General features: G+C 43.7%; 1 protein-coding gene across 1 annotated transcript in view; it reads left to right on the forward strand.

Annotated features, from left to right (window-relative positions):
* Nucleotides 1-13,636, forward strand: part of TMEFF2 (transmembrane protein with EGF like and two follistatin like domains 2) — a gene marked incomplete at both ends in the record, with an annotated part of 136,456 nt that extends 122,820 nt beyond the window's left edge. Inside the window, 4 exons of the mRNA XM_082484203.1 lie at nucleotides 5,536-5,659; nucleotides 7,200-7,358; nucleotides 13,047-13,133; nucleotides 13,540-13,636. Coding sequence (XP_082340329.1) covers nucleotides 5,536-5,659; nucleotides 7,200-7,358; nucleotides 13,047-13,133; nucleotides 13,540-13,636 — 467 coding nt within the window. The remainder of the gene's footprint in view (nucleotides 1-5,535; nucleotides 5,660-7,199; nucleotides 7,359-13,046; nucleotides 13,134-13,539) is intronic.
* Nucleotides 13,637-14,908: the final 1,272 nt, after the last annotated feature.

Below are 14,908 nucleotides of genomic sequence, written 5' to 3' on the forward strand. Positions count from 1 at the left end.
CAAAAGGGGTTGAGAAGGTTAAGGATATACATTTGACCAAAGAATCCCTTTCCCTCTTCATAAATCCTCTGAAAATGTGATGTGTAAGGAGTCGCTGCCTCAATATCAGTGAGAGCTTTCGGCTGCAAAGTTGACTGACTTCAGCAGTATTAAAAGATTAAATTATTATGTAAGTCAATTCTCTTTAACCACTGTTTCCAATGAGATAGGTGTCAAAATAGCTTTTGCTGCACGTGATTCGGCATCCCATCCCTTACTTGATGAGATATATGTGTATATATATATATATGTATTTGCAGGACCTCCCTCAGTCCACTGGTGACTGTACACAAGGTTTTAACACTGTAGGTGAGCCAATATTTTCTCCTATGGGCAGTTATTATTTACATAAGCTCCAACATTACGCACTGTGCAACAGTGAAAATGCTACCATGCAAATTTACAGGCTGTGGCCCTCGACTTTGCTTGCCTGAAATCACCTAGAATGTCTCACTGCTTCAAATGTAAAGAATGACAGAATTATCGGCCCTGCAGAACTGATTGTTAAGTGCCTGGCAGTCAATTTTTGGACATAAGAATCCTATTTTTGCCTGGATTTTTATTGAATTTCTCCAAAGTGGATTGCAGGAACTTATGTCTGCAAAGAATTTTCTGGGCACTCCAGGCAGTACTTCATGTAATCCTCATCAAGGGCACTAATGGGTTTATTTGTTCGTCAGTGGCGCTACTCCACATGTTCAGTTGTGTAACAGAAGCTCCACGCTGGCTCAGATGGGAGCTGGGAAGCGGCGAGGGCTGCCGGGAGAAGAATCTGGCTGCCTTGTTCTCATCCCTTGCAGAGTCGGGTCCTGCAACCAGGCAGGCTGTTTCGGCTTTTGAATTTCAGTCTTCACTGAGATATTTACCTGAGTATCCTAAAGGTGCACATTCAGCTTCCAAAAACTTAGAAGTAAAGGCATAGCTGGTCCAAAAATGAAAATAAAAAGAATACAACGTATATTTGAAATAATTCTTCCACTGCTTCTTAACGGAGGACAGAAACAGCCATAGATATTAAGGAATTTAGACAAGACAGCTTTAAATAATTTATTTATCATTTCAGAAGATAATCCATCAGGAAGAGCGAGATCACTGAGTGGGTGGGTAGTCACACAGGATAACTTTTCAGGATCCAACCTCTTACCCCAGTGAAAGAGCTCATCGCCTCGGCGTCTCCCAGCCATCCACAGAAAGACTAGAGAGCAAGTGTTCAACTGGGAGACTCTCCCAGTAAGCAAGACGATAAACTGTTTCAGTCTACACAAAGTAGCATCTGGCCTCAATGCATTTAAAAATAATCTGTTTTGACTAGTGTATCTTACATGATAGGCTATCATGTCATGTTCTGGCACCAACAAAAGATGTGAACAATATGAAATGTCATGTTAGGCTAAAGATGCAAAAAATGTTGCAGAAATGCAAACAATGTTGGCTTCATCAAAGTGATGTTTTCTATCAGGAAAAATGCTTCAAGAAAAAGGTTTCTGAATACAGTTGATCTGGAGGGTGAAGGTATATTTCTTTTTAAAATGAAAAGGGGAAGCATTTTGAGAAATGTGGCAGGAATTACATTTATCCAGAGATAGGAGAGACTGACCCGGTCATTCCGGTTTTTATCTTTAGGCTTTACAGCTTCTGTCTCAAATTCTAGACATCACAAAAAGGTACAAATCTGTCTTTTTGGTGCAAATAAAACTTTCACACATAGTTGCCAAGAACAGTGCAGCAAGTCTTGTGTCTGAAGAGGGGCTACTGAATTTAACTTTACTGAAACCTGACTAACTTTGAATTTAGTCTGTATTGTTGCTCTATGAATACTTATTTGCTGTGCTTGGAAAAAAAGCAGGTAACTTTGTATTTAAGCTTTGCTCTCTGTAGGTGCAAGGTTGGTGTGGTAGAGGGGCTCCCTAGTTTGGTGATGCTATAATCTGATGAGTGAGGATTGCCTCCAGTACTGAACTGATAAATAATCCAAAGTTATAATAAGAGAGGAAGTCTTGATTTATTTCATTTAGCTTTACTTTTTTTTGAACTTTGTACAGTTCTTACTTGATTCATGATTTAAACATGGTTTTTATTCATATCCTCTCTTTTTAGAAATTATTTATAGTTCTCGTTTTATACTGATGTAAACCCTGTGATGCATTCATGATAGTATCTCACTGATGGCTGGATTACTGAAAAGTGCTCAGATCCTTCAGGAATGAGAGCAGTCAGTTTTAACATGAAGGAACTTTCAAAGCATATCTTGGTGTTTGGGTCTCTATTTTGAATCTGAAAAGATGTTTTGTGTAATGAGAAAAATAACCTGTTTTTTTTTAGGCAGGGCAATTTGGGGGGTAAATTCAAAATGTGCCAGAAGAGGAGGGGGACTTCTTTGTCTGAAGTAAATGATGCTTTCATTGTGGTCTTTCAAACGACCAAAATGGCACATCAAAACAAATAAAAGTTTTTTCCACGTTTCTGCCTTTTTTTTCAATCCGTAACTCTTTCAGAGGAGTCATCAGTCAAAATGAGGGACTACAGACAATTCGTGTCTAAGTTACGTGTTTTCTTCCAAACCAGATGACAAGTGTTCCCGTATGAAGTGTTTATCCTATGAAGTGCTAGCAAAACTTGGGCCATCTCATTTTTGATTCAGTAAAGTATTTTCCATCATAACATTACATTTAGAGGTGTAATTGCAAGTTCTGCGGGATCCTGGATTCACTGTAAAGTATGCTAGAGACCTTTTTAAAGCAAACACGGTTTCTACCCACATGATTGCAGGAAGAGGAAAAATCATTCCTCTTTTTACCAGCCCTACAGCCTACACACAGTTGAGAGCATCTGCAAGTCTGGGAGAGGTCCTGGTCCTCCTTTCAAGTCTTAGCGGATTAGTCTGTCCTGAAAGTAACAATTTCCCTCACCATCTTGAAGCACGCCTTTTTTTTTTAAAAAAAAAAAAAAGAAACCAAATGGTATCCTACCGTTTTAGCAACACTGGTGGCTCATCTGAAAGAAGAGGGATTCTCACGCTGGTTGTTGGTGGCGCACGGACATCGCAGAGATGTCTGGGTACCTGAGAAGGAAGGATCAGAGATAGACACACAGACATGCAGAGCAGTCTACTGTTCTTCAGAAAGGAAGCAAACTTCCGCTTGATAATGGAAAATTTGAAGGAAATGGCATAATATTTTCCACAGTATAAAAAACGTGTATTAATAAGGATCCCATATTTCTTGCTGCAGTTTCCTGCACAGAAATATATTTGAATATGGACCATAGCAGAGGTCCAGCACACCCAGAAGCCATCAGGCATGGTGCACAGATGATAACCACATGTGTATGGAGTCCAACGAGTCCTGAGCACATCAGGATCTACCTGTGTGCATGGGGCAAGTCCATTGGTAGCTGGCATATGTCACACACAATTTTTCTGTTCCGGGAAGATTTCCAGGTAGATAAAAGGAACGTACATGAAGTCCTGATGGGATAATAACTCTCTGTGTAATATTTCATGTGCTGGTAGCCAGTGTCTTCCCTAGAGGGTGATAAGTCACCAAAAATGTTTAGTGTCAGACCAAATGGATCTTCCGCTATCATCTCTTTCCAGTAGCAGGAATTCCTGGGGAAGGTCTTGAAGGAGGTTACACCATGCCTACCACATGCCTCCTGTGAACCTGTCCTATCTGTGCCATCCCAGAAACAGCTGGCAACCCCAAGCCCAGCAATTGTCACTGCACCGTGACACCCGCTCCTGTGCTCTGCGTTGTCATTAACAGCCTTCATGGCAGCCTCGCAGAAGTGTCCCAATGTAAGCAGGGAACCAGGAGAGGCAGACAAATTTGTGTTCAACATAGACGCATTTAAAAACACGCAATAGCAGTCCATAGTGCAGAGGTAGCCTCGCAGAAAACTGACTACATGGCAAGTAGTCCAGGCGGCCAGTGCCACTTGTACCTCTCTGGGGACCTACAGGCTGGAGTATCTCATGGAAGCACATGAATGAAATTTCCTCTCTTTAATAAAAAACACGAACCTTAAGTACTGTTCATTAGGTTTATGACTTCACGGGCTGTGCTTTCACGTTTGCTGCAATTTTTTTCCTGAGTTAAAGGCAAACCAGAGCTGGGGCTGTGTCATAAGTCTAGCATGGCTGCTTCCCATCTCTTCATCCCTGTTCTCTTCATCTTTCCCAAAAAGAGAATTCAGCGCTCATGCTGAAGTATCCTGAAAGTCGTAACGACGGAAGAGAAGTTAGTGCTGTCTAAAGGGATGTAGAGGTTGCCTTGACATTCTTATTTGCTGGGAGCTTGTCCTCGCCTGTTTTAACATAAGGACAATATAACCAACTTTATTAGTGCAAGTTGTCAGAGACTCTTAAAACTCTCCCTGGACAGCAGCGGCAGGAAAGAAATTCATTATGAAAATCTGAATCTTGGATCTGCCGCACACGCTTTTCCCAAAGGTGGGATAATACCTAAGCATACCTACTGCCGGCATGACTGGCTTGGAGGCAGAACACAAATTGCAATTGTTTCATAACACTCCGGGACTCCCTTTGGAGGATACAAATGCTTCAACTTATTTGTGTGCAAACTACATTTCCTCAGACATCTATCATGAGATTTTATTCTTCTGTTTTTAATTAATGGTGGCGAGATGATACTGTCAAAGAAAAAGGATTTTTACCATTTGAGATATCGTACGTATTGTTAAAATGGAGGAATTTGCCGAAATTACCCAGATTCATTAACAATTTGGTGGCCTACAAAATTTATGTGAGTCTATCGCAAGTAAGACTCTGCATTTCAGCCCATGGTTTAAACGTTGAGCACATACCTGTTTCAAAACTAAATGAAGCCTCCCATTTTCCTGGCTACAGGGAGGGAAGTATTTTCCAGGATTTGCAGTCTCAGTGGCTATTTAACAGCTGCAGAAGTAAGCACAAGAAAAGTCAAATTAGTTTAAAGGTACCCATGCTGTGAGGCGGGGAGGAGGCCGGCGGACTCTGGGGCACGGGCGTGCAGAACTGATGATCGCTTCTGGACTCCTGTTCCTCTACTTCAGCCATAAAGCTATCTTTCTGAATACGTTGTATTGAATGATCAAATACACTGTAATGTTATATTACATGCAAATGTTCCGAGTCTTCCTCCTAGCCTTGCCTGGGTGTGAGGAGACAGTCCATAGAGGATAACAGAAATGATCAGGCATTTTTCCTGTGCTGTTCTGTAATAAGTTTTTGAATAGTAAATTATTTTTTCTGGTGTTTCATTTGTTGTAACTTGACAGGAGTTAGATATGCAAAAGAACAACAGAAAACTTTGCCAAGCATTGCATCTACATCGGCCTGCCTGTTTCAGGCTGCAAACCCTTGCTCTTGCTTGCCATAAACAACATCTTTCACATCTTGTTCTTCTGATTTTCCGTTCTTTTATACGTTGAGTTCTTTCCATCGTTTCACCTTTTCCTGCATTGTCAGGTTAACGTTCCCTTCCCCTGTGTTCACAGAGAATGCAAATAAACTGGAAGAAAGTGCGAGAGGGATCTACATCCCTTGTCCAGAGCATTACAATGGCTTCTGCATGCACGGCAAGTGTGAGCACTCCACTAACATGCTGGAACCGTCTTGCAGGTAACCCTTCTGCTACCGAGAAGGAAAGGCTGCACACATGAAAATACTGACTTAAAAAAACTCTTAATGTAGGTAAACTATGGCAAATAATGGTATCTGTGGCCCTTTGTGCTACAAAACCCATTAGACCTAAATTATTCAACAAAGTCCCCATTTTCTGTGACAAAAGTGTATTTGGTTATGCACAATGTTAATTGATTGTAAAAACATTCAGTAACCTTCAGCTATATTTAGCTATATTTTAAAAAGCACTTCACAAAGTGCTTAGACAGCCGCTAGGTAGCCTCCTCAGCCTGAAGAGGAGGAGTGCCACCAGGGACATTGCCCTGCTGTGGCAGAAGTGATGCTCATGGGGCAGCGAGCTGGGGTGAAGGTGGCTCCTTCGTGCGGGAGGTGGCTTTGGAGGAGATTAGGGCAGGGAGGAGGAGTAATAGCAAAAGCATGTGTTTCTGCAGTGAATGCCTCCCTCCAGAAATGGGGGTTTTAATTCCATAGTCCAACCAGCAGCCTGATGGCAAAGAAAAGGACTATTACATGTGAAGCACCATTTTGCTGGGACATGGGACTGGGAGAGCAAAGATATGGACTAGACTTACTCCCGGGCCCAATCCTCAAGCCAGCTTCTCCCAGCTCCTGCAAACAGCCAGGGCACGTTTTGCTCTTTGCAGCTGCTGCATTCTCCATTCCACTGGAAAATGTCCTTTCCTCAAGCTGCTGGCTGCTGTGGGAATGCGAGAGAAGAAGAGGGTGGAAGCTCAAGGCTTTACCCATCAGGGTTAGTGCCCCACTAATATTTCTGAGAGGAGCCCAGGCAATCTGGCTCCGTCTGGTATGGTTGCTGCCACCACTGACCTGGATTTTCCCATCTTCTTGCTTGGGCGTTTTAGGGGAAAGAGGGCAAGAGCTAAAATGGGGAAACCACTGTTTGTTCCCCAAAATCACAGAAGGGAGATGTCAGGCTGCAGGATGGGAACTGGTGAGCAGCGCAGCAGGCGGCATTGGGGTGGATGGTTGCAGCATCAACAGAGGGTTTTTTATAGCAACCAGACAAAATGTAAATGATGTATCCACTTGCAGGAACATCTAATCACATTTCATATGGAGCTTGGGTGATTGCTTATCACCTCCTTAGGGGTAATCTGCATAAGGAGCCACAACTACGTGGCTTTTCACCCTCCCCCACCTCCCCGAAGAAAGGTAGAAATCTAAAATATGTTGTGCAAGGAACTAAATGGATTCTCATCACAACGTGGAAGTAGTTCCACTTGATGTTAGACAAGTCCCAGACCCTGGGCACCTTGTGTCACTGTTGCAGTGTTGTTCAATCTCGCAGACCTTGATGATGCTGAGGACCCCAGGTCTTCCCTCTGAGGGGTCGAGGAGGTACCAGTGCTCTCTTGGGGGGGAGCCATCCTGAAAAAAAACACATAAGCTTAAGTTAGGCCACTGATATATATTTTTTTTTTTTTCAGATTTAATTTTTTTTTTTGCATTCTGTGGAAGCAGAAGGTGTAACTGGAAAAAATATTTTTTGTTTCAGATGTGATGCCGGCTATACTGGACAACACTGTGAAAAAAAGGACTACAGCGTTTTATATGTGGTTCCAGGTCCAGTACGATTTCAGTACGTCTTAATAGCAGCTGTGATTGGAACCATCCAGATCGCTATCATCTGTGTTGTAGTCCTCTGTATTACAAGGTCAGTATCTCTGGTACTTCGCAATAGAAGAAGAAAAGACTTTTGTTTTTCCTACTTTGTGCTCTGATTATACAGATTTCTGCAGTGACAGTGCTGATAACAAATGTTGTTTAATTCACCGACAAACAGAAGATATTGTCTGGTCCAGCCAGCCAGTGCTGCTTCATTATTATCACTGAGTTTTTACTTCTATCTTAATCAAACTTAGGTAGCAACAGTGCCTACAGCAAATGAAGTTTCCTGGTTTGTATTCAGATGCTTGGACAAATATCGTTCATATAAATAAGAGGAATGTAAATACAGCAGCTGGATCAACACTTAATAAAACTAATCATATCTCCATCTGGTTTCCTCAAGGGCCCATTCCCTTAGTCCTAATCAGGCAAAGCATACAAACTTTTAAGCCTGTTTGCAATCCCATTGATTAAATGATTTCATTAGGCTTGTATACATGTTCAAAGGTACCGCACATGTTTAAGGCCTTCAATAGGTAGTGGCACACCAAGCCGTATATGATTTTTTTTTTCTTTAACGAGGAGGAAAGTGTTTTTTGAATGGAAATGACAGCTCTGGGGTAGTTGAGAACAAGAGGGGTGAATGCAATGCTTCCCCTCATACACGTGCTGCTTTGCTTCCCAACCGAACTGTGTTCTGCATCTGGGAGGGCTTGGGGTAAGCTCTGCACTCCAGGAGTCTTTAGGCTTCTTTCGGAAATTATGAGGTCAGATTTGCTCAGCTAGCAACACTGATAAATCACTCTTCTAGAAATAAATGTCTTTTTAAAAGACAAAAAAAAATAAAAGTCGGGTAGTATACCTCTGTAGAAAATAAAATCTTTAATATATCTCAGTCCCTGTGTTGCACTACCTGGCTGGAAGACAACTGTAACATTTGTTCTAGAAAAGACACCCCCAAAAAAAATCGTGAGTCCTTCTCTGGCCTAAACGCATAAAACAAAATCATCTGATGAAACGTAGCTACTTTTTTGACCAAACTGAGTCCGTCAGCTCCCTGGTAAATGCTGAATGAGGCAATAGATTATATTGTGGTGATATTCACAGAAGTAATTCAAACAACCAAAAATGTAGTGTGTAGTAACAAAAAAAAAAGGTGGTGTAGTAACTGTTAATGGAAGAAATGCTGTGTATCATTTTGTGGAGTGACTCTAGTTTTGTCACCTTGACGCAGTAACGCAGAATACTTTCTATTGAAGAATGAAGACAGTGTGCGCTGGGTGATCTGGTACTGTAATGCAAATTACCCGTCGCACTGCTTTATACATAGATGGTACCTTTTCCCCGCACACTTTGTAACCAAGTTAATTCATGATCTTTTGACTTCTTTCTGTAATGCATGTAATTACTGCAGAGCATCCTCCATCCCAGCATAATGATTCGAGATACATTTGCAAAAGTGCACTCTTAAGTGGCCTAAGAGAAATCCACATGACAAGAGAGCGTTGTGGCAGCATATGCATAAGTAATTGAGTTTTTGAAGTCATCTGCTTTGGAGAACCTGACTGTACTGGTTTGAGCTCCACACCTTGAACTCTTGAAAGCGCTAAAAGCACCCTACCAGATTCCTGGGAGAAAGGAAGGGAAGCTTCACTCACTCAGAGGCTGCTGCGGCCAAATTCTTTGCCCCTCATTTCGGTGCAGCTTCACCTAATTAATTTATCAAATGAGTTTGGTACGCTGTGTCTAAACCCTACATGTGAGCCGCATAAGACTACCGTTGTAAATCTTTTAGCTGCCGTTAGTCTTGTTGCTTTTGAAATCATACCTATGCAGTGGTGCAAATCTACGGGGTGTCCTTAATTGCTGGAAGGCTCTGAGCAGTTCCCGACATACTTTTCGGGCCATTGTTGCACAGACACTTTAATCTGGATAAATGAGCTGTGCTGCCGACAGGGGCGGTCTGCCCTTGCCCCTTCCCCTGGCTCTTGGGCACTTAGTCCTACCAATGCTCTTGTGCCACCATTAGCGTTTAGAGTCATCTGGGTTGGAATGGACCTTCAAAATCATCGAGTCCACCATTTGTGTGGCCACACAACGAAACGGGTCTGGGGACAGATGCAGCTGAAAACTCAACCAACAAAACCAATGATTTGTTTTTAAGCGGCTCGATTCCTTGATGAGGTTGGCCTCCTGGCTACTTGTCGCTAGTGCCAGCAATGGGAATAAGCGGCTGGGGTGGAGGAGTAGGGGACAGGAGGCCAAGGGGTAAAGAGGGAAGGAGATGCAGCAGTGAGGCACAGTCCCTACGCCCGAGGACTTTTAGCTCAGAGGTAAGGCAAAAGAGAAGCAATGATAAAAGTGAAGGAGGATGGTAAATAATATAGGTATGGCCTGGTGTCATAATGATTCTCAGCAGTTTTCTTTACAGCTTTGCATTTTTAGTGCTTCCCTAATGTTTAGTCACAGCAGCTTATTTATGTGAAGAAATAACTTGATTAAAAATGAATGCATAATGTGTTTTACCTGCTATGAATCACATTGTATGTAACTCAAGCTTGCAAGCAAGCTTCAATGGAGGGAGGGCAGGCAGCCTGTGCTCCAGTACCTAGTTTACATTGATATAACTGCTGTGTTCATAAATGAAAGCATCCCCCACACAGAGCACTACAAAGAAGTTTTGATTAAAGAGTTAAGGACCAAGGAAAAGCTGTCACTCAATTTTAGCAGATGATTAAGTATAAAAAGCTGGTTAAATGCCAACACCCCTTTTAGGAAACCCAGATGTGCTTCAGACACCACGTACCTGTAAATGCAATAGCATTGCATTTAAGCAGTTGTGGTGTCCGTACGTGGCCCTGGGGCCTTCCCGGGCTTCCATCAGTCAGTGGCGTAGTGTATTATGCAATTAAAACATGGGCATTTTTGTTTAGGAGCTGCTTTTTCATAGTCTTAATTGGAGTAATCTCTAAGTTTGAATCGATTTCTCTTGACCTTGGACTAAGTGACCGTATAGACACTGTCAGTGTCGGTTTGGGGAAAGCACCTGTGAGATGCACGTCTCCTTGCTTCCAGCTGGAGCAGTCAGTATCCACCGTTCTCTGGGAATGCACGGCTGCATCCCCTGGATTGCTGGCCATCCTGGTCATCCCCCAGCCAGCTGGTACCTCCACGTTTCTTACTAAACCAGTCCAGTTGTGCCCACTGTGGCTTCCCACCCCTGGTTCCCCAACCCTGCTTCGCACGGATGGGCTCTGGGGCAAAGCAGGGCTGCGCCTTCTGGTGTAAGTCCTCATCACTGTCTACAGCTATTTGAAAGGACACTGTAGAGAGGTTGGTGCTGGTCTCTTCTCACAGGTAATTAATGACAGAACAAGAGGGAATGGCTTCAAGCTCCAACAGGGTAGATTTAGACTGAACATGAGGAAAGAATTTTTCACAGAAAGAGTGGTTGGACATTGGAATAGACTGCCCAGGGAGGTGGTTGAGTCATCATCCCTGGATGTGTTTAAGAGATGTTTAGATGTGGTGTTGGGGGATATGGTGTAGGGGAGAACTTTGTAGAGTAGGGTAGATGGTTGGGCCCGATGATCCCAAGGGTCTCTTCCAACCTAGACAATTCTATGATTCTATGATTCTATCCTCTGGGACTCAGAGGGGACACCCCAGCATCTTGGTCAACCTGTGTGGCTGCCGGCCACTGCGGCAGGATTTAGCAGTGCTGCCTCGCAGCGCATCGAGGTGGTGTCGGTGCTGTCTCCCGTGGAGCACCGCTAGGTTCTGCTGCTGCGCAGTCTCCGGCTGAATGGGCAGGAGAGGCCGCCTGGGGACAGTCGGGGCTGGGAGGCTGTCAGCGGGCACATGACACGCGGCTCAGTGAATCAGCCCTGTGTTTGCTAACAACGGCTCCCTGACTCACTCAGAAAGTTTGATCGCCTTTTGAGGAACACGCAGTGAATAATGAGTTTGTCATGAAATCGCAAACCAGCTAAAGTCTGCATTAGTTTCATAATGAAAGCTCTGCCGCGACCTCCGAGAGCGCTGGAGACGCAGGCTTATTTTTCCTGGAGTAATGATAGCAGCCTACTTTACTGCTTCCAAGAAAGGAACGAGGCAAAATATAGCGCACAGCCATACAGTTTCTCATGAGGGGGTGGTCCCGTTGGCTTAAAAGTGAGGCAAGTCAGGACAATCTGACCCATATTTTGTTCGACACTTACGTAATTGTATTTCTACATTTTGAAATGCTTCATAAGTCCTTGTGGTCCTGTTTAACCTTTCGGTTGGCATCACTAAAGTATAGCATCGCTCCCATTCAACAGGGGCAAGAAAATGGCCTTTTTGATTTTAAGGGGTCAGTAAAAATCTATTTCACTCCATTTTGCTGTTAGTTATTTGACACAGAGCTGAAGGCAAATGCTATGAGCTCTCACTGCCCTGAGAGCGTGGGCTCTCCCCGGTGCATAACCCATAGGGTTTCACAAGGTGCCGCTGAAAGCCTCCCTATAACAGAAAAACAAGTTAGCCCAATACAAAGGGATTTATTTTTTTTTTTCCGTGTCAGTATGGTCTGGGGTGTTGTGGGGCTTTCTGTCATGCCACTCCCAAGCGGGTGTTTCAGTCTTTCTTGTGCAGCTGCCCACGCGGAGGGCAGAATGAGGCACACACAGGCTAAAAACTCATACCGAGCTTCAGCTGAAGAAAGAGGACAAACACGTGGCCAAGTTAGGAATAGGTTCTTCCTCCTTCTGGGCAAAAAAGTTAACTAGGCCACCCTGGCTAAAGGACCGTTTTTATTGCTGGTTGGTTTTCTGTAGCTCATCATTTTCCTGCCGGTACCACAAATGCAAATAGTACGAGCATCTTTAGAGGGTGTTGGTCGCCCTCCTGCCGTTCTGCTTGCCTTAACCCCCTGGGGCTAAACTTCTCCGTGCTTTCTGTCTAAGGGTGCCTTTCCATGGGAGGAAACCAGAAACGCGCTATTATCTTTCCCCTGGGGGGAGACGCTTCGTAGCAGCCCCCATAGCCGACGCTGCTGCAGGTAAAAGGTTGAAACGTGCCCTTCCTTGCCGAGGAGCGCTGTGAGGTCCTGAGGCAGAAGAGATTTGCTTTTGCAGCCATCCGAAGGAAAATCAGATTTTGTCTTTGCGGTGCGATTGCTTTCCGTGCTAAGCCAAGCAGCCATGTGAGGAGCATAGTGCGGTGCAGGCACCCGTAAGTAAAGTAGCTGCTCGCTAATGACCTGAGCATGGAGCATTTCCATGGAGACTAATAGGGATTGCGGACGCTTAGGTCCTCAGAAAGGCAGCCCCCGCATCCACTTTGTAAATACTTCACAGACCTGGGACATGCCGAGCAGGTGAGCGTGAGACTGTCCTAAACCTTCCGCCTGCGCCTCGCTGAAAATAATTCTGTTCCTTAAAGATGAGCCAAACGGCGACTGAGAGATTGGGCGCGGTGGGATCTGTTGCAACACAGCAGAGTCGCCAGTGCTGCCCAGTAAGGACCAGGAATCTTAAAATTTCCCTTGCCGTACTTTTGTTTACAGTATGTTTTGGGGTTTGTTGTGGGTTTTTTCGTGGTACCGTTGCCATTAGCCAGCCCTTTTCATTTCACTGAAGAGGAGATGCGCTGAGGACCAGCGCATCCCTCTCGCGCCCTCACATCCCCTGAGGGAGACCTTTGAGCAGACGCGATGTTAAGAGCCCTGTATTCTCACAACTCTCTTTTGCAGGAAATGTCCCAGGAGCAACAGAATCCACAGACAGAAGCAAAACACAGGGCACTACAGTTCAGACAACACAACAAGAGCATCGACAAGGTTAATTTAAAGAGCGCATGTTTCCACAATGGCAAAACTAACTGCAGAGAGCTTGGACTACAAAATACAGTATTATAGACAAAAGATTAAGACAAGATCTACACATGTTGCCTTGCATTTGTGGTAATCTACACCAATGAGAACATGTACTACAGCTATATTTGATTATGTATGGATATATTTGAAATAGTATACATTGTCTTGATGTTTTTCTGTAATGTAAATAAACTATTTATATCACACAATATAGTTTTTTCTTTTTCATGTATTTGTTATATATAATAAATACTCAGTGATGAGAAAAAAATTGCCTTTCTTAAATTTGCTGTATCTCATAGCTGTGTATAGTCTTGGGATATTGTATATGGACACTAACAAATCTCTTCTTTTTTTCTTCTTTTTCCAGTTCTAGTGGCAATTTTGAGTCTACTGAACTCAGTAGTAGGGTTTTGAGTTGGTCCAAGATCAGCGACAATTATGGATGTGGGAAAGGTGAAGAATAATTTAACCTACATTGAGGAGGGATAAAATATTTCAGATCCGGAGTCAACTACATTTCATCAGCCTTCTTCTCCCATACCATCTATCTTTACTCTCCCATAGCTTAGGAAGTCTTTGCCTTCTAAATTAAATCCTAACCGAAGGGGAAATGGAAATTCTCGGTAACCACAATGGGAGTGTCAGGGGTAATGTTTCGATTTGGGAGGGAATTAGGAGTCTGTCAAGGTGAACCCTACGAGAACGCTTTGCAGCATCTCCAACTCTGGTCACTGGAGTGAGTGAAAATTGCTTCTTACTGTTGATTGAAAATTATTAGGTTAAAAAAGTTAATAACATAATAACAGCTGAAATGCCAGCACCATTTGTACTTCGCGAACATGCTGATATAATTTATTTTTTCAAAGAGAAGGTGAAAACCACTCAGAAAATACCTTATGGATAACTTTATGGGTGACCCTACTCCATTAAGTGTAATGAACTCAAATGTTGGCTATACCTCAGGAAAATAAGGGCATGTGTTTTGTCACATCCGCATGATGGACAAGATGCAAAGTTATTTCCATGGTAGCTGAAACTCCAAAACACATTCTTTCTAGAAGCTAATGTTACTCTAGTTTGTGCTATGAATTTTGAAGACAACAGAGTAAGACTGAAGGGCAGAGTGCGGTAACTTCACTCCTGCTGGATAACATCCACTCCACTAATTGACTGCCAGAGTACTAGTCACACTAAATAACATAATTGGACTAAAAAACCCTCGTAACAGTATTCGTTGTGCTGCTCCTTTCCAAAGAGACTTTGCCTAGGCAGAAAATACCCGTGGTGAGAGTTAGGAGTACTTCTCGCTGTCATCACTATGTAAGAAACCGCATTTGAGCCAGAATCAGATCTGGGGTCACTCGGGATGATGGCTCATGAGTGTGTTTCCATTTCCTGCTTCAGCATCGGTCCGATCACTCACAACAGTCGCCACCACCCCCAGCAGTGACAGCCCACCCGATTTGGCCTTCAGACATGGGTGAAGCGATACTTTAACACGGCTTTTGGTTGTCCCCTCCCCGCAGCCTGCTTTAAAGTGAATCCATTGCATGATGTTCACACGGTCTCAGTTTTTGTCTTGTTCTGGGTTTCTTGGCTTTTTAAAGGTAATAAAAGGTGATTGGCAAGAGATGCTTCCAGGGACCTGGTCTGTGCTGATTGATGGGAGTGGGAGTGCGGTGGTGCTTCTGCAGGCAGTGGGGCAGGCGGCGGCGCGTGGCAGCTCTCCGGCGCTG

The sequence above is a fragment of the Vanellus vanellus genome (assembly GCF_965231255.1).
Source record: "Vanellus vanellus genome assembly, chromosome: 5".
NCBI lineage: Eukaryota > Metazoa > Chordata > Aves > Charadriiformes > Charadriidae > Vanellus > Vanellus vanellus.